The sequence below is a fragment of the Chiloscyllium punctatum genome, chromosome 11 (assembly GCF_047496795.1).
Source record: "Chiloscyllium punctatum isolate Juve2018m chromosome 11, sChiPun1.3, whole genome shotgun sequence".
Lineage (NCBI taxonomy): Eukaryota > Metazoa > Chordata > Chondrichthyes > Orectolobiformes > Hemiscylliidae > Chiloscyllium > Chiloscyllium punctatum.
In genome coordinates this window covers 32,732,832-32,759,509 of record NC_092749.1, presented here as the reverse complement: position 1 = coordinate 32,759,509, position 26,678 = coordinate 32,732,832, and the positions used below count along the sequence as shown (strand labels likewise).

The following is a 26,678-nucleotide window of genomic DNA, read 5'->3' as shown; positions in this document are numbered from 1 at the left end:
TCACTGTTCACAAAAAATTCCATTAAATGTGTAATGGGTTGGGAATACTTGTATGAAGTACAGTTATTTGCAGTGATGGCTTTTGTAATGTTGTAAGAGAAAGTGAGCCCTATGGTGACGGAAATGCCGTGGTGACCTGGAAGTGGGATCGTGTTTGACGTCCAGAAGACTGGAATATAGCCAAAGGGATAATCCAGGAAGTTGTAGGCTGGTGAGTCTTCCATCAGTAGTATGGAAATTATTGAAGCAGATTTTTAGAGACAGGATTTACTCTCATTTGGAAAAGGTTCAATGTGTTTGAGATGGTTAGCATGGCGTTGTATAGGGGAGATCTTATCTCATAGGTTTAATATTTTAAGTAAGTGACTAAGATCATTGACAGTAGGGCAGCAGATGGTGTCTGCATGGACTTTACTAAAGCATTTGACAAGATCCCTCATGGTAGGCTGGTCTAGAAGATTAAGTTACATGGGATCCACGGTGAATTGATAAATTGGATACAAAATTGGTTTGGTCGTAAGACAGAAGGTAGTTATGGAGAGGTGTTTTTCTACCAGAGGATCTGTGATTGGGAGTCTGCAAGGTTCAGTGCTATTATTTATAACTTGCATAAATTGGGTGAAAATATAGGTGGTCTGATTTGATAAGTTTGCAAAAGAGTTGCATCAGTTATTCTTGGGAGCTTTTGAGATTTGATAAGGTGAATGGCAGGTGCCTTTTCCCTTAAGTGAGGGATTTCGAGACGAGGGAGTGTATTTTTAAGGTGAGAGAAGAAAGATTTAAACAGACATGAGAGGCATTTTTTTTACACCGTGGTTTGTGTGTGGACTGAACTTTGGGAGGAAGTGATGGATGTTACTTACTTACCTAGATGCCTTTTAAACATTGTAAATGAATAGGAAATACTTGGAGGGGTATGGGCCAAGTGCAGGCAGGTGGGGCTAAGTTTAGTTTGGGATTATAATCGGCATGGACTGGTTGAACCGAAGGGTTGATTCTGTGCTGTATGACTATGACCGTAAAACATGAAAATTGGTAGAGCTTTGGATAGTGAGGGTTGGAAAGTTGAGCAGAGAAGTGGCAGATGAAGTTTAATGTATGAGGTGATGCATTTTGGGAGGTCAAATGGAGGAAGAAAGAATACAGTAAGTGCAGGATTTGTAGGAGTATTAATATACATGGGGATCTTGGGGTATATTCCATAACTCTCTGAAAGTGGCAACACCAGTGAATAAGGTGGTAAAGGAGATGTATGTCATGTTTGCCTTCATCGATTGGGGTATTGAGTATAAAGGTTGGCCAGACATGTTACAGCTCTAAAAACCTTCGTTAGGTCTCATTTTGGAGCATTGTGTGCAGTTTTGGTCCTCGTATAGGAAGGATGTAGAGTCTTTGGTGAGGATGTTGTCTGGATTGGAATGTATCAGCTATAAGGGGAAGTTAGACGAACTTGGATTGTTTTCGCAAGGGCATAGAAGGCTGAGGAGCAATTTGATAGGACTATTTAAAATTGAGAGGTGTGCATATGGTAGAAATTTCAAATAGTGGGAGCATAGATTTTAGGCAAGAGGGGGAAGTGTTTGAGAGATGTGCAAAGCACATTTTTTTTAACACAATGGCAGGTGCCTGGAACATGCTGCCAGGGGATGTGGTAGAAGTAGATGTATTAGCAATGTTTGAGGCATTCAGACCGACACATGAACAGGCAGTAAATAGAAGAATATGACCAAGTGCAGGGAAATGGAATTAGTTTAGAATGGTATCATGATCAGCGCAAACGTGGTGGGCTTGTTCCTGTGCTGTACTGTTCTATGTTCTGTTTGTCCACTTTTTGGTTCTCCATTCTGATAAAGCAAGTTTTTGTTCTTTGATCCCAAGATTTTTGGTATTTTTGAATTTTGTGCATGGATTTTGATATTTGAACAGTTAAGTTTTGGTTTGGGGCTGTGAATATGATTTTAGGCTTAGAGTAAATTGTATTGCATTTCCTCCCACATGCTATGTGCCTCAATATTTTTAAGCATTTTAAAATTATCATGATGAATATAAGAGGATGGATATGAACCAATTTAAGCTTGTCAGGCATGCAGTGTGGGTTTTGTGTATGTTGATAGCTACATATATTAGTACAAGCTACTGTATTCTATGCAAACAAATAATATATATGCATGTTGCTTGTCTTATTTAGTTGAAATAGCCACAACAACCATCCTCTGGCTCATTCCCGAGGGCCATGTTGAGACAAATGTCAATTCTGTGTGGTTTAAATTGAAACAAAACTTAGTAGTTAGTTGTCTGTCACCATTTAACTGGGGTGCATTCTCAGTAATGCTTCTACCAATCTAGTCTTACACTTGCCAACCAATCAGTGGTTTCTAAATGTATGATATAAAATGCTGTTTCCCTTACATTGGTATTCTTGCAGATATCCTGATGAGTGTAAGATGAAGAACTTCAAGCAAGTGTTTTGTTCAGCATTACCAAGTGTCTTTTATTGATACTCCTAAACTTTCAATTTACCCATTTACATCAGTTACTATACTGGTGAGAAGAACCAAAGGAAAAGGAGCAAGAGAAGCTCAGTGGTCATTTAAGTCTGATTTGCATTCAGTATGATCATTGCCTGATCCTCCATCTCACTACTACTTTCTTACCCATATTTCTATGTTTCTATCTGAACCTTGAATATGGTCAGTGCACAACCCTCATGAGTAGACAATCAAAGGTTCACAATTCTGTCAATTTCAGCTAAATAACTCTTGATTTGTTTCAATTTATTTTTCTTTAGCTCTTTGCATCTGCTACTTTCGAAGTGGTCGAGGAGAGCCAGGTAGGACAACTTTCTTTACTAAAAGAAAAAAAATTAGTAGTGAAATATTGATAGCAGGTCTATACTTAGAATGTGCCTCTATTGGGGTTACAGGCTCCAAGAACAAGAGCAGTGAAAAATGTTCGTAGGCACGCTTGTTCGTCAATTCTCAAGATGTGCAGAGATCACCCAGAACTGATCATGGTAAGTGCCAAAAGGTCTTACTGTTCTCTTAAAGAGGTGGAATTTGCTTTTTTTTGATTATATTTGGAAGTATTTTCTTAAAACGGTATGTGGTCAATGTTATATCGCAATTGCAGTCCAAGTTGACCAGACTAAAACATTTAATACTTGGAGTAAGTGTTTTAGTTGGTTGCTTTCTTTTTCCTCTTTTTCCAAACCGTTTTCCTCTTTGGGGCATCTGTCATGGCCCTGGGCTGCTTCCCATATTTTCTGCAAATGGCTTTCCTTTGTGAACCTAAACTTTTGTGTGGCCGTGTGATTTTGTCTTTTTATAAGTTTATAAATTAATATTTATCTTTAGCTTTTTCTGGCTACAAGCTATTTTCCTGGTTCAGGAAATTTCTGAATTTTGCTAAATTTGTTAATATAATCTGGAATGGCAGTTGTGCCAGCAGTTCACTTTTGCAGTTCAGCTGGGGACAATGTGTCTCAGTGGTTAGCACTGCATACCTCAGTGTCAGGAACCCAAGTTTGATTCCAGCCTCGGTCTACTGTCTGTGTGTGCTTTGAAAACTTGCCCCACATCTGCATGGACTTCCTCCCTCAGTTCAAATATGAGCAGGTCAGATGCATTGGCCTGCTCCATTGCCCATAGTGTCCGGGGGAGTGCAGGATTACATGGATTGGGTATGTTGATGGGGGGTGTTGCTGTTGGGATGCTCTTCAGAGAGTCAGTGTGGACTCGAAGGGCGGAATGGCTTCTTTTCATAGAATCCCTACACTGTGCAACAGTTCAGGTTATTTTTAAAGCTGCCTAGTAGTCTTTGCTGAAAAGGATATTTGTGGATATCTGGCATGGACTAAGATTTGATTAGCGGACAGGAAACAGAAATTAGAATTAAATAGGTCTTTTTCAGTGTGGAAAGTGGTGACAAGTACGGTACTTTAGGAATAAGACTATGGGTCACAGCTATTTGCAATATGTATCAACAATTCAGATTTAGGAATCAAATACAATGTTATAAATTTGCTTACAACACAAAACTGGATGGCCTGATGACTGATGAAGACGGTGCAAAGAGTCTTCAATGTAGTTTAGACAAATTGAGTGCATGATCAAATGCATGGTGGATGTAGTACAATGTGGGTAAGTGTGACATTGTCCACTTCAGCAAATATTATTTAAATCTTAGGAAATATTGATATATAAAGGAATGTCAGTGTTCTTCTACACTTGACATTGAAAGCAAACGTACAAGTGCAGCTGTTATTAAGGCAAATGATACATTGGCCTTCTTTGCAAGAGGCTTTGAGGGCAGGAGAAACTTTGAGTCGGTCTCTATGGCTTTGGTAAGAGCAGACCTGGAGTGTTGTGTACAGTTTTGGTCTCCTTACTCAAGGAAACATATACTTGCCATAAAGTGAATGTAATGAAGGTTCACCAGTAATCTTCCTGGGCTAGTCGGTTTGGCATACAAGGAGAGTTTGAGTTGACTGGATCTGTATTCACTCAAGTTTAAAAGAATTGGAAGGTGATCCACTTGAAATATATAAACTCTTAATGGCACAGACTGGATGCAGAAATGATGTTTCTCCTACATGGGTGGATGTTCCCATACAAAGGTTCACTATATCAGGATATGGGGTAGGCCATTTTGGACTGAGATGAGAAGAAATTTCTTTACTCTTAAGGGGGTGAACCAGTGGAATTCTCTACTACATGAGACTGTGGGGGCAAAATGACAATGCTTTTAAAAAAGTAATAGATTGCTAGTGGCTAAAGATGTACAGTGGTTTGAGCAGAGAGTGGAGGTATGGCATTGAGAGAGGATAAACAATGATCATGTTGAATGCAAAGTATGCTCAAGGGGCTGAATGGTCTACTCTCATTTTCTGTATTTCTGTGCTGTTTCTTTTTGGCAGAGTCACCAGTGCTTCTAGTATATAATCTGTAAGTAGAGATTTTACCTTTGTTCTCGATGGAAATGAAATTCATCAGCTTAATCTTCTGAGTTAGGAGCATACATGGATAGAACAAAAGAGCTTGTGTGACATCAGGGTTGCAGTTCTGTGCAGATGGATCATGGTGCCATAGTTGTACTGAGAATATGCAATTGGTTATAAACCACAAGGGTCAAAATGTGTGGTGCTAAAAAAGCACAGCGGGAGAATTGACATTTCAGGCATAAGTCCTTCATCAGGAACATTCCTGATGAAGGGCTTATGCCCGAAACATTGATTCTCCTGCTGCTCAGGTGCTGCCTGACCTGTGCTTTTCCAGTGCCACCTTTTTCGACTCTGATCTCCAGCATCTGCGCTCCTTTTGGTTTCTAGGAAAAAATGAGGGGTTGGTAGAGAAGGTGAGTTAGCTGTGTGTTCAAGTTCTCCTATCACATGTACTAATCAGCTTTGTCTTGGTGAAGTACACTTAACAAATTTAGTCTCGCTTATCAGGAGGGTGGCTGAAGTGATTGCTTAGTTGTGGTGCCATTCTCATTTTCTTCACAGGATTTATCCTTCAAAAAGAGACCACAGACGTTTGATTTAAATGGTTGTTTTCTTTTTAGCCGGTGTTTGAAATGTTCTATGCCCATGTCAAGCGTCTGCAGCAAGATGAACGGCAGCTTACACAGTTGGAGAAGTGTGCTTTAATGGAATCCCTGGTTCTCCTGAGCAACCAGTTCAAGGATTATGAGCGACAGAAAGCCTTCCTAGAGGAACTCATGGCTCCTGTTACTAACCTTTGGTTGTCTGAGGAGATGCAAAGGTATGTTATCAACAGGTATATTTGGTGTGCAGAAGTGCATGTTTATAACTGCTGCATATTGAAGTGTATTAACATGCCTTTGTATAACGAAGTACAAAAGTTATAACCATTCTGAATTGGGATGTCAAGCAAACTAAAGCTGACTTGAAATGTCAACAAGTGACTTTTAAGTAAAATCTACGTAAGTTTGGTGCTAAATGATTCGGTTAAATTTTGAGACGTGGGTGAATGGCCAACTCAGCACTAGTCTTTGAAAAATGTAGGAAGACTTATTATTGTGGATATATATGGCTGAAAAACAGGCCATTCCACCCAACCAGTCCATACAAGTCTCTACTCGAATCTTCTGTCTATTTTCATCTAAATCCTGTTTAGCTTCCCCATAAATACATCTGTATACTTCCAAACAAATACCACTTGTGATAAGAAGTCCTATATTCTCACCACACTATGTGTAAAGAGCTTCTTTTTTCTGAATTGCTTACTCAACTTTTAATAACGCTATGAAAGACCTCAAGTCATTATCTTACCCATTTGGAAACATTATTCCAACACGACTGGTCGACTTGTCTGCATAGGGATGTTGTATTTCAATTTTTCTGTCAATTGGTGGACTCAGTGAACAAATTTTGAAAAGAGTAGGTTCGGCCAAACAGTGAATGTGACCTTCAGCGGAAAAGAAATTCCAAAGTAAAGGTCTAATTTAAATGAGAGATTCATTAATAAAAATGATCATTTAAAGGTGCTGAGCAGCTGAGCAAAAAAAAGCCTGCAATTAAGAATCTACTGGAGACCGTGAAATTGTTCACTACTTTTCGTCATTTATATCCACATGAACTCAATTATCTGAAGGACACAGGCGGGGAATATTTTGGTTAATGGAATGCTGGATGACATAGTTTAGCCAAGCATCAGGACCTTGCGATCTTGCAGAGATAATCCTATATTTTGGCTAATTGAATGCTGGACCATCGATTTCTCTAAATAATTTGGGTGTGAACATAGGAGATATAGTTAGTAAGTTTGCAGATGACACAAAATTGGAGGTGTAGTGGACAGTGAAGAAGGTTACTTCACAGTACAATGCGATCTTGATCAGATGGGCCAATGGGCTGAGGAGTGGCAGATGCAGTTTAATTTGGATAAATGTAAGGTGCTACATTTTGGAAAAGCAAATCAGAGCGGGACTTATACACCTTAATGGTAAGGTCCTGGGAAGTGTTGCTGAACAAAATGACCTTGGTTCATAGTTCCTTGAAAGTGGAGTCGCAGGTAGATAGGTTAGTGAAAAAGGCGTTTGGTATGCTGTATTGGTCAGAGAATTGCGTATGGGAGTTGGGAGGTCATGTTGCGGCTATATAGTACATTGGTTAGGTCACTTTTAGAATATTGCATGCAATTTTGGTCTTCATATTGGAAAAATGTTGTTAAACTTGAAAGAGTTCAGGAAAGACTTACAAGGATGTTGCCAGGAATGGAGGATTTTAGCTATAGGGAGAGGCAGAATAGGCTGGGGCTGTTTTCCCTGGAGCATCAGAGACTGAGGGGTGAACTTCTAGAGGTTTATAAAATCATAAGGGCCATGGCTGAGGTAAATAAACAAGATCTTTTCCCTGGGGTTGGGGAAGTCCTGAACTAGAAGACATAGATTGGGGGGGGGGTGAGAGGAGCAAGATATAAAAGGGACCTAAGGGGCAACTTTTTCAAGCAGAGGGTGGTGCGTGTATAGAATGAGCTGTCAGAGCAAGTGGTGGAGGCTGATACAATTACAGCAGTTAAAAGCCATCTGGATGGATATATGAATGGAAGGGTTTAGAGGACTATGCCAACTGCTGGCAAATGGGACTAGATTGGGTTAGGATATCTGGTCCGCATGGACGAGTTGGAGCGAAGGGTCTGTTTCCATGCTGTGCACCTTTATGACTCTGTTGGGGAAAAACCCATTTGATTCACTCATGGTCCTTCAGGGAAGGCAATCTGCCATCTTTACCTGGTTTGGCTGATGTGTGACTCCAGATCCACAGCGATGTGGTCACTCGTAACAATTAGCAGCAGGCAATAAATACTAGCCTAATTTGTCATGTCCATATCCCATGAATGAATATTTTAAAATGCTGGATCTCAGCACAAGAAAATAATCTGTGGTGCTTTATCTTTCAAAGCTTTCTGCTGTCACAAGCATTGTCATTCTATCAACAGCAGACATTTCATAATGAAATCAATGTGGCCATGTTTATCTGCCAACTCAAATGAAGTTAAAATGGCATTTTTTGAGCGCATGTTTTGAATTGCAGATTACCGTTCTGACGCCAAGTGGCCAATTGGTGCCCTGTAATGCTAATTATTCAGAGCAGGAAAATGTTGTGTTGTACTTAAATGCATTTGGTTTGGTGTCCCACTGCAGTTTTAAATAATTACTTCATTGTGGCAGCACCTGCATGAGGAGGTGAGAGCCTTGTCTTGCTGTGGATTCTGAGCTTTTGCTCCACACCCGCGATCAACTCTGAACCTTTTCTTCTGCATCTATAACACAAATTCTGCCAGAGCAGAATCTCTGCCAATATCCTAGGCATGTTGACCTCAGGCTGCATTAAAAATATTCATGTTTTCACAGCTTGCTACTCTTTCAATTGGAGGCTATTTCAATGTGTATTCGCTAGTTAGTATATAAGGAGAAAACATGGGAGTGATGTGGTCTCTGATTGGAGGAGCATCTCCTTTCAGCGTGTTCCACTTTTATGTCTTGCATTTGGAACCCTTCATAGATACATTGTGGCCCATGGGCTGCCTTTTGAATCAACTTTGTTCAGTGCAAAGAGCTCCAGGTCATCTTTATCGTTTCATTTCTTAAGAAAAAAAACACACCTTATCAATCATTTCCTGATACATATTCATGCATTTCACTCTTGTAAATCTTATGTATGTCCTCTCCAGTGGCTCTATGTACTCTTCATAATATTGCAGCTTATTGCTAGACTTGAAATAGTGGTTTCCACAGAATCCCTACAGTTTGGAAGCTGGCCATTTGGTTCGTCGAGTCCACACCGGCCCTTTGAAGAGCATGCCATTTAGACCCACTCCCTTGCCCTATCCCTGTAACTCCACATTTCACATGGTTAATCCACTTAGCTTACACATCCCTGAACACTAGGGCAATTTACTATGGCCAGTCCACCAAGCCTGTGCATCTTTCCTCCCTGTGGGAGGAAACCGGAGCACCTGGAGGAAACCCCCACAGATATGGGGAGAATGTGCAAACTCTGCACAGTTGTCTGAGGGTGGAATTGCACCCGGGTCCCTTGTACTATGAGGCAACAGTGCTAACCAATGTGGCCCTGTGGTCTAACAGGATTCATTACAAGTTTTGCATACTTTCCCTCCTTTTCACTTCTGTGATCCTAGATGTAAAGTTTAGTGCTTAGTTTAATTTTTATATCGCCTTGCAAATCTATAATGCATACTTTGGTGATTTATCGATATATCTGTAATCCAAGATTCCTTTGATCCTGTACTTTACCTAAACTTGTACTTTGCAACCAATAGTCTCCCTACCAGAATTTATTACCTCATTTCTGTGTTGAGTTTTATTTGCCATTCTTCAAGTTCATTCATGTTCTCTAGTAATTTCTGGCAATTGTTTTCAGTATTTGCAAATTTAGAAATTTTGTTTTTGACTCCAAAGTCCACGTTGTTTGTGCATATTATGAACTGTAGTGGTCCCAGCATTGATCCTTGTGGAACACAACTTCTCACCTTTTTGCCACTCTTGAGTTAATAACCTTTTTAGCCCTCTCTCCTTTCTGTTTGAAGCCAGCCAGCAATGTATTCAGCTGTCTTACCTGACTGATTCCTCATTCTCTGAATTTATTTATCAGTGTCCTGTGAAACATTTTATCTGAGCCATCAAAAGGCCTTCGACCAATAGTGTCAACCGTGTTGCCAAGGCCTATCCTCTGTTTATTAAAAAAAAGCCATCTAGTTAGCAAAGCAAGATTTTCCATTTTAACGTCCTCGCTGACTAGTTCATTATATTTTTGCTTCTCTGTTGTTTCAATGGGGATTCAATTAATCTTTGAGGACTTAAGTGGTACTAACTGGTCTGTAGTTGTAAGGGAGATGATCAGCTCCCCCACCCACCTCCACCCTGCCTGCACAAATATATGAATTACACTATCTGTAACTAAATAATGATTTTTTGCTTTTACAAACCTGTTGATCTTGGGAGCAAGCGAAGAGTTGAAAAGAAAATGAATTTTAATTGTTTTGCTTCAATTTTCGATGAATGATAATGCATAAAGGGAAGGAAGTGTTAAGTTGGCAAAATATCTGGAGCTTTGAATTAATGAGATGGACACTGAGGAAATTAGGTTTGATTTTCTTAAAGCTAGAAAATAGTGATTCTCCTGATAGTTGCTGGCACCTCCTTTTCACCTTGCATCTGTCTAGAACTACAAAAGATGTGAAATGTACTGCTTGCATGGAACAATAGGGTCTAAGTCTTGAATAGATCTGAGTCGTACAGAAAATATTGCTGAGGGAGACATATTGGTACTGGAGATAATTTTGAGTCTTATTAGTGGTATTCCGATTGAAAGCATACAAGTTTGCACTTATGTAGTATTGGCATTTTAAGAGTATGGGTCATTTGATGAACAGTATAAATTTTGAAGCTGGCCATTTCCTTTCGTGCAGTGTACTTAATGATTATTTTGTTTTTCAGAGTGCTTTCAGATCCAGCCATGTTTCTTTCATACATTGGTGCAGATGTCACTCCAGATGATCCTATTAGAGAAGACCCAGCAGGCATCAACAGATCTCGGGTGTGTATATTTATATGGCTAAACTATGCCCAAGGAACTACACGTCTCCCTGGTGGTGTATTATTCTAGGAGAATGGCTAATTTACTGCTATCATGCGGATGCTTTTTAAATTCAGTCATACTGGAAAATTGTTTGTTTTGTGACACCACTAACACCTGTTTTATGAATGTTCAGATAATTTGTCAAAAATGATCTTGTATCCAATCTTAATTTTAGAATCTGTGTAATACAGGAATCCTCTTAAGGGATGGTCATGGAACATATCAAGGCCTGCTGTTCACGATCTATGATGAAGACTTCTACCAGTAGTTCTGAACAAAATATTACAATATTGAAGTACCGTGAAGTGTTTTTTTAAAAACGAAGGTCGGGGAGAGATTAAAGAAACTGTGTGAAATATATTTTTGAATTACAAGAAAACTTGTGTCAAACTGATCACAGTATGGTAAAGTTGGACAAGGAATTGGGGTTGTACAATGCAGTTGCTTATTCTTGAAATACTGGTGGCAATGAAGAACATTGTTTGTTTTGTAATTGGAAATAAGCTTCATTTGTCAGAGTGGCATTCTGTTATGGTGGATGGAATCTGTTACGTTGGATTGTTGTGGAATAATTGGTATAGTTTTGGTATTTCAAAGATGAGGACCTTGAAGCATGATTTATGTTGTGGCGCTTATTTCAGATTTCAATGGCAGGAGATGTTGCAGGTGTGCCTTCTGGGAGGGGAATGTTGATAAGAAAAAGGTCTCTGTTCGCAAAATATACTTGCAAAGCTCAAGATTAATACTGGGTCAAAACATGCCATGTACAGTAGCAAATAGGAAATGTTTCATTTTATTCTTGTCGTCTTATAGTGCCAATTCTATATGTAGTAAAAGCAGGAGGTTTGGACTGCATCTGGACTTGATAATATTTGATTCTGAAATCAAAAGATACTTGTGTATGTTTGGCACGGAGTACTGAAAACCTGCATAACACCTGTGTAATATCACGTTTTGAAATTCTTAGCACTTTCATGCACATCGCCAGCCTGTCCCGCCCCCACAAAAAATTCCTGAGCAAATCCCACTGTTCCTAACTGCTGCAGTCAGGAATCTGTTGCCACAGTTGCCTGGAGGTAGTGATCCCCAGGTACTACTGGTAAAGATCAGTGACATTTTGCGAGAGCTTTCATCTCTGCTTTTTACCTTATTTTGACAGATCAGCTTGTGTGTTTACACCATACTTGGAGTTGTGAAGCGGGCTCGCTGGCCTACTGACCTGGAGGAGGCAAAGGCCGGAGGGTTCGTGGTTGGATTCACACCCAGCGGGTCTCCGATCTACCGCAACGCCTGCACTGAGCATGTCATCAAACTTCTTGACAACCTGCTCGCCCTGATAAGGTGAATCAAGTTGGACAAGAGTAGCAGCACTTAAACCAAAGCCATTATACCAACACTGGATCTAGGCCAGGAAAACATGGTCTTGAGCCAGTGAAAAGTAAATGTCAAGACAAGTACACTATCAGCAAGTCTGTATAGTGCTCTTTAAAAAGTCTTTCATTTTGGAGCTTGGATATTGTTGCTTTCAGCCTTTGTAGTGCATCAAGGTTGAGGAAAATGAGTACTAATTTAGACGGTGTGATTTATTTTGCATTGCCTAAATCACCATATAGCTCAAACTTAGAAAGTGTTCCTCTTCAAGTTATTCATCTTGCCTAACTTTGAATTTTTCTGCAATCCTGTTTGAAGACAATTCAGGTAGGTTGCAAGGTGAGTAGGTTCTTTAGAAATGCTTATGTTCATGTGAAATGGAGCCCAAAATAATTAGTATATTCCAAATTTTTGAGGAATAATTGTTCTGTGCATTTCTACTTGATTTTAAAAATTGGCCATTTTTGACCACAGAACTTACCTCCTGCAATTTACCCAAGTGATGTCGTCACTTCCACTGATGGAATTTGGAAACAAAAACCATTTAAAACCATCTTCAGTTAATGCATTTTGCACGATGTGTTGAGCATCTTCACTGGCCTCATTAAATGTTTTCATTGAGCAGATAACCTTGGTAACATTTTTTGAATATTCCTACTGCTCGAATTTAGGTTTAGATTTCTCTTTTTCCAAATCGTGTCACATTCTTTACTCTTTGAAAATAAATTCTGATTATCCATTTTAAGTCCATAAAACCTGCTCCATTTTTAATAGAATGTAGCTAAATCTTCAATTCAATTTTGTTTAGTTCAACTCTGATAAATGCATTTAACTTTCATCTTTTTCCACAGATGTCCAATTTAGCGTACTGTATTTACTAAATGACTGGAAATGCAAGACTCACCTGGCTTTATGTTTAAAACTTGAAGAAAATGCTTATTAAATCGACAACCTCGGCTGGCTTTTAATAAGTTGTAGATTGCAGACACTAGCTTTTCATGTAATTTTAGCCTTGTAATAACATTTCATCCACACACATTATGATTTGAAGTCTTCAACTCAGCATATATGGGACAGCAGCAACCCAGAAATGATGGGGACTGAGGTCCTGCTGTTTCCATTATGCGTATCCCTACATTCACCAGGACCAGCCATTGGATAGCTGGACTGTCTTTCTGGGTTGGGTGTTTAGCATTTTAAATATTCAAATTGAGGTCCTAAGGAATATGTAGATCCTGAATGTCATTTTGGCTATCCAGGTGCAGCAGGTAAGTTTTTAAATCGTTTCTGTGAAAACTGGGAATAGCAGAAGTATTTCTCAGCCTCCTGAATAAAATTAGACTTGGGCTGTTGTTGTACAAAAGCCTAGTCATCTTCATGGGACTCTGCTTCCTGTCCAGACTGTCTGGACAGGAAGTTGGCCACCAAAAATCAAATTGTAAATTTTTCAACTTTAATAAAGCTGATTACTGTTTTGCAGAGATCGATTGCCTCCTGCCACTAGATGTCACCAGTTACTAATGTCTACAGTATGTTGGAGATTATCAAGTCTTTCTTATACAAAAATCCATTTGGATCTTGATTTTAAGAAATGGAAACATTTTTATTTCCGGTGTAAAATTTGAAATGGCTCTTCAATTGTTCATGTACTTTTTGCATTGCACTGTCAACATTGGTCCTTAAGTATATATCCAATTCCCTTTTGAAAGTAAGCATTGAATTTGCTGCCACCGCTTTTTCGGGCAATGCGCTCTGGTTCTTCTTCATACTACATTTACAAAAAAAATCCTTATTCCCTGATTTTTTTTTTGCCAATTATTTTAAGGTACAAACCTTCACTTAATGATTCTTTTACCAGTTTAATAGGTTCTGATTTCCTGTACGAAAATCTCTTCATAGCTTTGAACACCTCCTCCATTAAATGTCACTGCTCCAAAGAGAACAAACTCAACTTCTTTTCTCTCCTAAATACATCACTGCTCAGTTTGCATCTGTGTGTTAGAGACGGTGAGAGAGAGCCCATGCGTTGTTTCTTGTGCATCACTTCACACCCCTGCATTGAATTTCCCTTGTTTTCACTAGTTTATCTTACTATACTCTGTTAATATCTAATGTGCTGTTTACTACATTTCTAAATTTCGAACTTGTGCATTCTCGTCCTAAGTTTAGGTCAGTAATTTATATCAAATATAGCAGTGTTTTACTGTACTTACCTCCAATTAAACAACAGCCATTGATCACTACATTCACCTTTCTGTCTTTTATTTATTTACTCTCCATTCTGTTATTGCCCCTGTAATCCAATGGTCTGTAGTTTTCTTAAGGAGATTACTTGATGACAGGTTTATCAAGTGATTGAAAATCCAGACATGCATCAAGTTCGGTACTTTCCTGTGCTGTTAATTCATTGAACATAATCAGATTTGCCAGGCACAATTTGTTTCTGCTGTTTCAGGTGTAATTTGTTAATTTAGATTTTTCCACGTGAATTTTTTTTGCTCTAGGAATATGGTCTTTAGAAGTTTTCTTGTACTGAAATTAGAATAATTGTGATGAAAGCCAGGCAGTTGAAAAAAAAGCTTTGTTTTATTTTCATGTCACTTTTTATTTCTGAGTAATTTGTTGATTCCTTGATTTAGTCTTCAGAGCCTGTATGCACAGACATCTTGTCAGAGTGAACAGAAAGGAAGTGTTTGTGATCCTGTTTCACCATAATTTGAGGGAGAATGGTGGCTAACCTTTAATGTTTCCTCATCTAGCACTGGCACAAGTGCCTCTCTTGAGAAACCTATGTTAGCAGTTATGAGGCAACCATTACCATTTTGTGGCCTACCCAAGGATTACTGAAGCAAATTGCAGCTGATCTTGCATGCCAAAACAGCCAAAATATGGCTGGTCTGCTTGTTTATAGTCAGAAAAGTGTTTTCTTACACCTCAAAATAGAGGTTGAAGTCTGAAGCATTTCCAAATCATCTATTATTTGAATTAAATGATATCAGCTGCATATTGGATTAAATATGAGATGGGGGAAATTTGAGTGCAGAAATGTTAAAGCTAACAGACATATATTTTATGGTTTAATATCTGGAGAAATTGTAATTTTGAATATAACATAAATCTGAGAAGGAATGCCGAATGGCTTGAAGGTCAAAGGTCTTCAGCAAAATGGGAAATGTTGAACAGCCAGTGCCTTTCTGTGTTTTTCACATTTGCAGAATTGGTCCCTGCTTTTGGGGCTTCCTAGTTGTCTATGTTGTTTCCCAATGTTGCCTTAGTCCCAGCATTTTCTCCATTATCCATACTGATGATCTTTACCTTACTGTAGCTAAGCACTGTCATGTTGATTTGTAAATTATTCTTGTGTCTGATCAGACAGTTTACCTCTGCAGAGGTTGTGGTGGAAATTTAGCTTTGCTGTATGGAAATAGTGTGTAATTTATAAAATATATTTCTCTGCTAGAGATTCTAAACAAGTGTTTTTAATAGAATACACTATGTTATGGAAATTAGTAAATATTAAAAGCAAGAATCCATTAAAGTGATTTGCTAAATTACCTTTTTGGAACAACTATCTCCCCTAAGTCTGTCCTTGGTAAATTTAAGTTTGGGCATTTTTAACTATGTACTTTTGTTGTTTGTAACTTGACTTGCTTGTAACAGCTGATAGCTAACTTGTTGATATTGTGAAGGAATCTGATGGGCTGAAATTTTAGGCATGCCCCCACTTTTGTGGGGAATGTAAACTAGGAACAACACAAGATTCTCAATACTGAGATACAAGCTATTAGACTAGACAGGATTGAGGTTCATAAGGAGGAGATGTTAGCAGTTCTGGAAAGTGTGAAAGTAGATAAGTCCCCTGGGCCAGATGGAATTTATGCTAGGATTCTCTGGGAAGCTAGGGAGGAGATAGCAGAGCCTTTGGCTTTGATCTTTATGTCATCAATGTCTACAGGAATAGTGCCAGAAGACTGAAGGATAGCAAATGTTATCCCCTTGTTAAAGGAGGGGAGTAGAGACAACCCTGGTAATTATAGACCAATAAGCTTGCCTTCAGTTGTGGGTAAAGTGTTGGAAAGGGTTATAAGAGAGTGAATTTATAACCATCTAGAAAGGGATAATTTGATTAGGGATAGTCAACACGTGCCCTTTGAGAAGGTGACCAAATAGGTGGATGAGGGTAAAGCAGTTGATGTGGTGTATATGGATTTCAGTAAAGTGGTTGATAAGGTTCCCCATGATTGGCTATTGCAGAAAATACGGTGGAATGGGATTGAGGGTGATTCAGTGGTTTGGATCAGAAATTGGCCTGCTGAGAGAAGACAGGGTGGTGGTTGATGGGAAATGTTCATCCTGGAGTTCAGTTACTCGTGGTATACCGCAAGGATCTATTCTGGGGCCACCACTGTTTGTCATTTTTATAATTGACCTGGATGAGGGCGTAGAAGGATTGGTTAGTAAACTTGGAGATGACACTAAAGTCAATGGACATGTGGATAGTGTGGAAGGATGTTGCAGGTATCCTTGGGACATAGATAAGCTGCAGAGCTGGGCTGAGAGGTGGCAAATGGAGTTGAATGTGGAAAAGTGTGAGGTGATTCACTTTGGAAGGAGTAACAGAAGTACAGAGTACTGGGCAAATGTTAAGATTCTTGGTCGTGTGGATGAGCAGAGAGATCACAGTGTCCATGTGCTAGATCCCTGAAAGTTGCCACGCTGGTTGATAGGGTTGTTAAGAAGGTGTACAGTGTGTTAGCTTTTATTGGTAGACGGATTGAGTTTCGGAAACATGAGGCTATGTTGCAGCTGTACAAAATTCTGGTGTGGCCGGACTTGGAGTATTGTGTACAGTTCTGTTCGCCGCATTATAAGAAGGAAGTGGAAGCATTAGAAAGGGTAGAGACGAGGTTTATCAGGATGTTGCCTGGTATGAAGGGAAGGTCTTATGAGGAAAGGCTGAGGGACTTGAGACTGTTTTTGTTTGAGAGAAGAAGGTTAAGAGGTGACTTAATAGAGATGATTAGAGGATTAGATAGGGTGACAGTGAGAGCCTTTTTCCTTGGATGGCGATGGCTAGCTCAAGGGAACATGGATTTTAAACTGAGGGGTGATAGGTATAGGACAGGTGTCAGAGGTAGGTTCTTTACTTGGAGTAGTCAAGACATTGATTGCCCTGCCTGCAACACGAGTAGACTTTCCTTAACTTCAAGAGTACTTAAACGGTCATTGGATAGGCATATGGATGATAATGGAATAGTGTAGGTTAGTAGAGCTTCAGATTGGTTTCACAGGTTGGCGCAACTTCGAGGGCCAAAGGGCCTGTACTGTGCTGTATTGATGTATTCTATTCTATAACACTAAATCTACCAAAGCAATTTGGAAAAAACCTATTTATCCAAAGTATGGTAAGAATCTAAAAGTCGATATACAAGGTGTAGTCGAGATGAATTGCAGAGCTGTTTTTTAAAAGGATGCTAGAAGACACATAAGGGAGAAAGTAATAGGATATTTGTTGTAATGTTATATGAAAAGGATTGGAACAAGGATCTGGTAGATAAATGACAACACAGATCAGTTGGGTCAAATGCTTTGTGTTTTTGCTGAAGGTTCGAAACAAATGTTTTTAATAGAATACTCTATTATGGAATTTAGTAGATATCAAAAGCAAGAATCCAATTCATTAAAGTGATTTTGCTCAATTACCTTTTTAGAACAATGATCTCCCTTGAGTCTGTCCTTGGTAAATTAGGTTCAGCGAATTTAACTTAGCCCAGTTAAGATATTTTTCCAGAAAATTAACAAGTTATAAGTAGTTCACTCATGCGCATTTTCCTGTGCAAATCGTTTGTTTGTTTGTGTGTTTTACTATTTTTTTGGATGAGATGTTAAATTTCGGCCCTATTTCCTCAAGTGAGAATAAATTATCACATGGCATTATTTGAAGAATAGTAGACCCTGTCACCTTAAAAATGATCACATGGCAGTTTATTGCTCTGTGCAAATTTGATGTCATGTTTTCTACAATACAGTAATGACCACACTTCAAAACTACTTCATTGTTTGTAAAGTGCTTTGGTATTCCAGAGGTTATGTACAGCTCTGTAAGTGCAAATTATTTTCCTCCTTTATGCTCATGTATTTAAATATTAGTTTGGCTTTCATGGCAAAACTCATGGTTTGTGATATGTGAATTCTCCCAAGTTTTAGTTTTCAGAAGCATGACTTTCATTATTTCAACTTGGGTGTCTTGAATTTGAGAATGTCATGTGACACTCAGTTCTTTTATTGGCATATTTTAGAATTGGAAAAATAGGTGTGTGTGGAATATCATATACTCAGGATCATTGTGAAATGCCTGATGTAGTTTGTTTAATTTTTCTGGTATTTTTGGGAAGCCTGTTGGCTGCATGCTGAAAATGAATTTGCATAACCATTCTGAAATTGATATTATTTGACATGTTTCTTGAAAATTCTGATTTTGGGTTTTATGGTTAATGTTTAAATGCTAGGAAGTAAATTGAAAACAAAGAAAGATTTGGTATATTTTTAAGTGTTTCCTTGGGTTGATAGTTTAGCTCATGTCTGAATGGCAGAGATGGTGTAATACACTTTGTGCAAGTTAAAATGGCAAATTGTTTTGGTGAAATAGTAGTTTATCCATGTATGAGAGACCTTTCGATTTCTGGAAATGTATCCCCAAGTTTGTACTTGCCTTTAAACACTTAAAACTATATTGAAGCACCCTTTGTGTAATTAACATACAACATGAACTAAGTTTAAAGACCTGGAATCTATTGTAATGTACAAATTTGATTTTGAGTATGCAGGTAAGTGATGTGGTCCCAGAAGGCTAATAATTTTTGTGGATGACTATTTTATATCCAACCATCCTTCCCTTTTCTCACATTTTTCCCTTTTTTTTTAATATTCCTTTCATTTGTCAATTCTTATGTATATGTTTAAAAACTAATTGCTGTTGTGCTTCTAGAATGTTGTCCAGGAATATGATTACTGTTTTTACTGGTTAGAAAATATTTAAATGAAAGAGAACAAAGAATTATTGAGAGAATTTTCAATGGATAACGTGGAAGTGGAAAAGTTAAATATTTCTTCATCCAAGACCCAAGGTTTTCCCTCAACAGGATGCTTAATACTGATCTATTCAAAAAAAATTATCTAAAGTGAACACAGGCCTTGACCTTTCCAGAAATGTTGTCTGTGATTGATGCTTTGTGTACTAAATCACTGAAGCTCCCAAGCATGGAAGGATCCAAACAAATTTCTGTTGATGGCAAAGGATGAGTCAGTCTTCAGTAAATTTGGAAACATTTAAAATGGGCAAAAACTATGGGACTGACTATCAAATCTGACAATCCTCAGTTTTTATGAGGATGCCATTGCTTACGACTGTTCCCCTTTGCCATGCTAATCTTGGGTGACTTGTGGCAGTGACTGACTTTTTCCACCATTCAATACATCCTCATTCTTGGGATCCTAGTTCAAGGCTGTGAAATCCATAAATTAGAATGTGGGAATAACATAAATAAGATGCATGTTCTTTCAGCAAAGTTGTGGTGCTTTACCTGATATTCTAGGACATTGAGTGGACAGTAGCTTCACTTGATGGGAATATACTTGAGTAACAATCTCCATAGGCTGGCAGTAAAAAAAAAATTGAACAAATTCAATTTTGTGACATGGTTTCTTCAACACAATTGAAGAAACTGTTCAAACTTTATTAAAAAAAATTGGTTTCAGGATTTTGCTTTGTAGGAAAAAGTATTCTTGCAAGTGCACTGTATACAAAAGTGCTAACAATTTGGGTGGAAAAAGTCAGGGCTAATATTGACTAATTTGTACATATTCAATGTTTTTTTTTGATTTTCGTAATTTTGTTTTTTTTCTTTGCCTTAATTGCAACATTAGTGTCAAATATTTGACACAATCTGTGATAAATCGGATTAATATAATTCCTGATAATAGATAGTGCCATGCAATTAGTGACTTCAGCAGCCTTTTAGTGCCTTGAATTCTGGACCTTTATGTAACTAGTCTTCCGTTAGATTTGCAGACTTATTCCAAAAAATGTTTTAATTGGAGGCCTTGAAGGGCTTCTCCCACTTATTATCAATGAATTAGTTTCCCACCCTTTGTCTTCAACAGATGCTTGGTGTAGACGAAAAACTCTGACATCAAAGCGATAAGAGTTCTGGAGATTAATTACTTCAGCATTCTTCCGTCAAAATTCTACATGCATGTACTTTTTTTTAGGTTTTTGATTTTTTTTTCTTTAGCTGTCTTTATTCCCAGTATTGGAACCACACGTCCCTTTTTGATGGTGTGTAACCCTCAAGGGATTAGGAAAGTTAAAGTAAGCTGTAACTTATTAGTACTGTAATGTTTTCTTTTTTTATAGGACACATAATAACCTTTGGCTGCCAGAGATGTTGGCCCAGCTCAGCCCACACTTTACAAAAGCCCATGACATGCTGGAGGTGGAAAAGAATGCGATTCTTGGTAAAAAAAAATTGTTCTGTATTCTTTCAATCTGGAGTGAGCACTAGCCTGTATTTGCAGATTTTAAAATATGCTTATTTTACAAGCTTTGGCTTCTGTCTGTTTTGCTCCTATTAGTGCTTCCACTAATTGTTTGTTCTAGTGTAAAATTAGTTTAAGCATCCACCACTTAGTCTTGTAGGTCTTCCTATTTACACTGAAGCAATTCAGCTTTATTTGACAGTTGTATAAATTTTTTCTTGGTATCAATTGCTAATTTGCACGTCAAGTAGCCTCAAGACTTGTGTTATCTAAATACTCCTTTTCGTTATTTCATGTTTTAGGAAAAGCAAAACTGAAATCTTACTTAATAACTGTTTTAAACAGCATGTCTGGTAGTACTTACAACTTGAAATCTCCAGACTGAGTGGTTTTGGCCAACAATTACTTTTTAAATGTAAAACAAGTTTTTAAAAACATTTGAATTGTGGGCCATCATTTATTGCCTATCCCTAAATGCCCAGAGAGCGTTAAGAGTCTAACATGTTGCTGTGGATCTGGAGTCACTTGTAGACTAGAGCAGGCAAGGATGGCAGATAATCTGACATTGGTAAGTCAGATGGCTTGTTATGATGATTGACAATGGCTACATTATCATGATTAGACGTTTTTAATTCCATATTTTTTAATTGAATTCAAATTCCATCCTCTGCCATAGTAGGATTTAAACTCATGTCCTCAGAACATAAGCTTTGGGTTTTGCATTATTCGTGTAGTGACATTGTCATTATGCTACCGTTGTCTTCTCCTTTTTTTTTAATAACAACTATGTTTATTTTTCACATAAATTACTTGTGGGACGAGCTTGAGGGGGAGAGGAAAGTGATAGGACAGAGAGGAGGGTGGAGTGGAGAGATGGGAAAAATTTTGGAAAGGTCAAGAGGGCAGTGCCGTGTTGGAGGCTTGGGACTGGGTTTAGGTCGGGGGAGGGGAAATGAGGAAACTGGTGAAATCCACATTATTCTCGTGTGGTTGCAGGATCCTGAGGCAGAAGATGAGGTATTCCTCCTCCAGGTGTCGGGTGGTTAGAGTTGAACTGTTTAGGGGGGTGGTGGGATTGGTTGGTGTGGGAGTCCCGGAGATGTTCTCTGAAACAATCTGCAAGTTGGCGTCCTGTCTCCCCGTGGTGTCCTGGCGCCCACGCACTTTCTTTTTTCTCTACCCCCCCACCACGCCCCCCCCCCCCCCCCTTCCATCAAAGGCCCCAAAGGATCCTTCCACATCTGACAGAAATTTGCCTATACCTCTACATTGGGGAGACGGGATGCCAACTTGCGGATTGTTTCAGAGAACATCTCTGCGACACCTGCACCAACCAACCCCACTGCCCTGTGGCTGAACACTTCAACTCCCCCTCCCACTCTACCAAAGACATATGCAGGTCCTGGGCCTTCTCCATTGCCAAACCCTAACCACCCGACACCTGGAGGAAGAACACCTCATTTTCTGCCATGGGACCCTGCAACCACATGGTGTTAATGTGGATTTCACCAGTTTTCCCCCTTTCCCCTCCCCCCATCTTATCCCAGTTCCATTCCTCCAATTTGGCACCACCCTCTTGACCTTTCCACCATCTTTCCTATCTATCCACTTCACCCTCTTCTCTGACCTATCACCTTCTCCCCCAATTTCATTGAGCTATCACATTCTAAGCTACCTTCTCCTCCATCACCACCCCCTTCCTCCGCCCCCCCCACCACATTTATCTCTCAGTCCCCCTGGCCCATAAGCCTCGTTCCTGACGAAGGGCTTATACCTGAAACGTTGATTCTCCTGCTCCTCGGATGCTGCCTGACCTGCTGTGCTTTTCCAGCACTACACTCCTGACTCTGATCTCCAGCATCTGTAATACTCAGTTTTTCTCTTTGTGGGAATAGTTCCCTTCTTCCAGACCCCCAACACCATCTCTCAAAATCATTGATTAATATTTATGAAGAATATAAAACTATAAAGAATAAAGTTTGATTTACTGCTATTCTCTTCATTGTATTGCCAGTTATTATTCTGGGTTGATTTTACTAGTTTAAAGTTTTAACGAAAACTGAAGAAACTCATCATCTTTGTGCCAGATTTTGTATCATTTGTAATTTTGATAAGCTTTTTAGAGCAGTTTGTAACTTTTATGCCACAAAACTGGTTTCTTGTTACCTTCTATACAGGTATTCCACAGCCTTTGCTTGATCATGCTGATGCTCCAGTGTACAAATCTGTGTTGGAACGAATGCAAGGGTTCTTCTGTACTTTGTACGACAATTGGTAGGAGGTTGTTTTGTCACTACTTCAGTATATATTTAATGAGCAACACAGAATCAAAGAAATTCCACAATGTGGAAGCAGACCATTCAACCCATTGAGTCACCCAAACCCACCCACGCTCATTCTGTATTGCCCATGGGTAATCTACCTGGCCTGTACTTCCCTGGACACTGGGCAATTTAGCACAGCCAATCCACCCAACTTGCACATCTTTGTACTGTGGGAGGAAAGCCATGCAGACAGGGAGAATGTGCAAACTTCACACAGTCATGTGAAAACATGTTCTGAAAGCTAAAGTGGTGGACTATGCATGTGGTTGAGCATGAGACACTAATAAATGATGATTCTTTTCTGATGTGACAACATCATGTCAAATCATAAACCTGTAATTCTGTTTGTGTTTTTATATACACAATTGCTGCAGTTAAAATACTGTTCACTCTGCAATGCAAGCTTTTGTCGTGAATGTTAATTTTCCTATCAATACTTTTTTGGTGTTCTACCAATAATTAATTTCTCGATACTTTCCTTTGTGATGGTGGTTTGTGTCGAGATATACTTCGGCCTATGCCAAAGTCCTTGAGTGCCTTGCTGCAAGTCTACAGGAGGCAAAAGAGTGTTGCTAGCTTATTCAACAGTAGAGGGCAACATAGGTCAAGATATAGTAATTTTGCTAGACTTATTTTCTTCATTCATATTTTACATCAGCAAACTGTAACATCTCTGTTGCAAACTTGACATGAGTTTCAACCATGGCCTTTTCCATCTTTTGTAGCTCAATGCTGCATCATTTGTGTGTACAAGTTTAAACTATTTTAAATATATTTCTTTTCTGTAAGTATTTGATGCTTTATATGGTGCTTTAAATTGCATTTTGATTTTGAAACATTACACTGCTTTAACTTTATCTTTTGAACAGTTTTCATATCCTTGGGAATGCTGGACCAAGTATGCTTCAAGATTTTTTTGACATAACCAATTTTGCAGAATCCGTAATAAACTCCGCTTTTGTGAATCTGGAGAATATTCCTGACTACAGGCTCCGTCCAGTGCTACATATCCTTTTGATTTGTGATAGTATTCTAAAATCATAAAGTATTCTGGATTAGTGGTGCTGGAAAAGCACAACAGTTCAGGCAGCTTCAGAGGAGCAGTAAAATCGACGTTTCGGGCAAAAGCCCTTCATCCGGATTACAGGCAGAGTGCCTGAAGGGTATCTCTCTACCCTTCAGGCTCTCTGCCTGTATTCCTGATAAAGGGCTTTTGCCAAAAATGTCGTTTTTACTGCTCCTCTGAAGCTGCCTGAACTGCTGTGCTTTTCCAGCACCACTAATCCAGAATCTGGTTTCCAGCATCTGCAGTCATTATTTTTACAAAGTCATAAAGTAGTAGAGTGTTTTGTAAACTTGAAATGCACTTTGAGTGAATTCATATCTGTGATTGGCACAACTTTTACATTTGGATTGTGCCTTGAATCTATAAAATGTTAAAAATTAATCTGAGGGAAGAGAGGATAAAAAAATTGGGTTTTTCTTTGGTTAATTTGTTCAAGTATTTATCAATGTAAAATGAAAAATATGGAGTTGGAAGCATAGAAAATGTTACCTTTAGCTTCAATAAGTATAAATGTAACACCTTTTTCTTTAACATTTTGCCTCATCATAAAAAGCCAGTGAAAATCTCTGCTATATTTACTTACCATCCTGATTGGTTAGGCATGTTGTGATATTGACTGATGACCACACGTTTGCTGTATAACTGAGAATGAGAAATTATTTGTGGTACAGCACTGAGTTCTGATGCAAGTTTTGAAGCTACATTTTCCCAATAAGATCTTTTGTATATTGTTATCATGGATACATGCTTGGTAACTTGGAGGGTAGAACACTGAGTAATGTCTGGTCTTTATTGATTTGCCTTTCTGATATGTATTGCTGTGAAGAAAATAGAAGACATTTACTTAACTTGTATGTACGCGTATTTGTGAAACCATTAGTCCAGTCCTGCCCACCTGAACATTATGAATCTGTGCTGTGCCCAATTCTCGGACCTTTGTTCTCCTACTTGCTGCAGGTATGTCTTTAAAAAATTGATTTTTTTTTTGTTTTTATGAAGTTTCTTAAAAAGTCCCCCAATTTTCAGAGGTTATTTGTTGGTTGATTGTATTCTCAGTATTGCAGACATTTTAAATATTTTGTGGATTTTTATGCTGTTCTCTATTTACTACCAGAAATGTAAAGTCTGAAAATAGATTTTATGCAGTTTTCTATAATTTTCGTTTAAATGAAAGCAAGGATATAGTATTTTGGAATACTCTGGCAAGAGCATCAGTCAAGTGAACTAAGAACTTTCAAAATTCACCCCAAAAAGCTATCAAGACTTGAGCAATCTAAATTCAATATAGAATGATGGAAAGAGAATTCTGTGTAGTACTCGTACTAAGTCAGTTAAGCATCTGAACTGTAAACTGCCTTTTCTCTCAGAATCTGTTTGAAGTACTCTAATATAACATTTTCGGTTGTTTCAAATTACAGTATTTAATATTGTTTGCATTTAGTGAACAGTAGAAAAATGCTATAAAGCTGAGAGGAGCAGAGTATATATTTATTCCATTTATGTATTTCTCATAAATGGAAGCTTTACTTTCAGACAGCTAGTCGAATAGTCCAGATATGCCTGAAACAAATGTTATTTGGATTAACGAAAACTTGAAATCTTTACATACAATTTCAAATGTTGAGTGTTTAAAACACCCCAGATACATTGAGCATTTTTATAGCATTTTGAAACTAGTTTATTAATAAATAGTATGCTTAGAATTCAAGTTCTAGAACTTTCCCATCTGTCAGTATAACATGTAACATTATTGTTTGCCTGACAGAGACTAAGTGCCAAGTGGGTTGTCATCAATCAGAGGGGCCTGTTAGAGTAAGTTCAAACATCATGGTCATAAATTTAGATTTTAAGACTGCTTATTGTCTTGAGTATTGCTTAAATGTGAAACAAATGTTTTTATTTGAATGGAATAATTTTGATTTTTGTTGAGTAGAATTGATACTTGACTTTGCAAATGCAGAGTTTCAAATGTTGGAACCAACGATAATTTAATTTCTCTTAACAAAATTACATGGAGAACAATTTTGTTTTCTGTTTTTGGAATTATGACACTTAAAGATGCCAAATCCTGCTTGCAAACTTCCTTGTTTAGCTGCTAAAGTAATCGATGATACTCTACCTTTCATCCTTAGATTTCTGCATTTTGTTGTGTGCAACTTTCCTTAGTGGTAGCACATCTAAGAATCAGAAAGGTTTGGGCTTCAAAACATTCATTAGGTTTAGATGAGTAATCTAGGTTGATTCTTCAATGTAGCATTGAGGAAATGTGTCATTGTCCTTTGTGATGTCTTTTAAATAGAATTTCATACTCAACAACTTAATTTTTTCTTTATTCATTCATGGGATATGTGCACTTCAGGCCATGCCAGCATTTATTGTCCATTCCTAATTGCCTGAAGGACAGTGAAGAGTAAACTACATTGCTGTGGGTCTAAAGTCACATGTTGGCCAGACTAGGTAAACTGAGTTAGGATGGCAGATTTCCTTCCCTGAAGGACTTTAGTTAACCAGATGGATTTTCATCTGACAATCTATAGTGCTTTCATGATTAGATATTTTAATTCCAGAGATATAATTAAATTCAAATTCCACCATCTGCCATGAATGTTGGTCCCCAGGACATTACCTGACTCTCAGAATCAACAGTCCAGTGATAATACCACTGGGCCTCCCCATGACATTTAGTCAAAGAGCATGAGAATTTTTCTTTTGTTCTGGCCAACATTTTAGTTTTTGCTGACCACCTAGACTCTTTCTT

The 26,678-nt window shown here is 38.4% G+C and overlaps 1 protein-coding gene across 3 annotated transcripts in view; it reads left to right on the top strand.

The window, feature by feature from the left end:
- Window positions 1-26,678, top strand: part of xpo5 (exportin 5) — a 101,999-nt gene that overhangs the window by 60,136 nt on the left and 15,185 nt on the right. For 2 of the 3 annotated variants that reach the window (XM_072580593.1, XM_072580595.1), the window contains exons 16-25: window positions 2,789-2,831; window positions 2,916-3,013; window positions 5,560-5,759; window positions 10,480-10,579; window positions 11,781-11,962; window positions 20,409-20,509; window positions 22,708-22,804; window positions 23,724-23,860; window positions 24,780-24,877; window positions 25,686-25,732. In XM_072580593.1, coding sequence (XP_072436694.1) covers window positions 2,789-2,831; window positions 2,916-3,013; window positions 5,560-5,759; window positions 10,480-10,579; window positions 11,781-11,962; window positions 20,409-20,509; window positions 22,708-22,804; window positions 23,724-23,860; window positions 24,780-24,877; window positions 25,686-25,732 — 1,103 coding nt within the window. The remainder of the gene's footprint in view (window positions 1-2,788; window positions 2,832-2,915; window positions 3,014-5,559; window positions 5,760-10,479; window positions 10,580-11,780; window positions 11,963-20,408; window positions 20,510-22,707; window positions 22,805-23,723; window positions 23,861-24,779; window positions 24,878-25,685; window positions 25,733-26,678) is intronic. The other variant, XM_072580596.1, reaches the window with a different exon arrangement.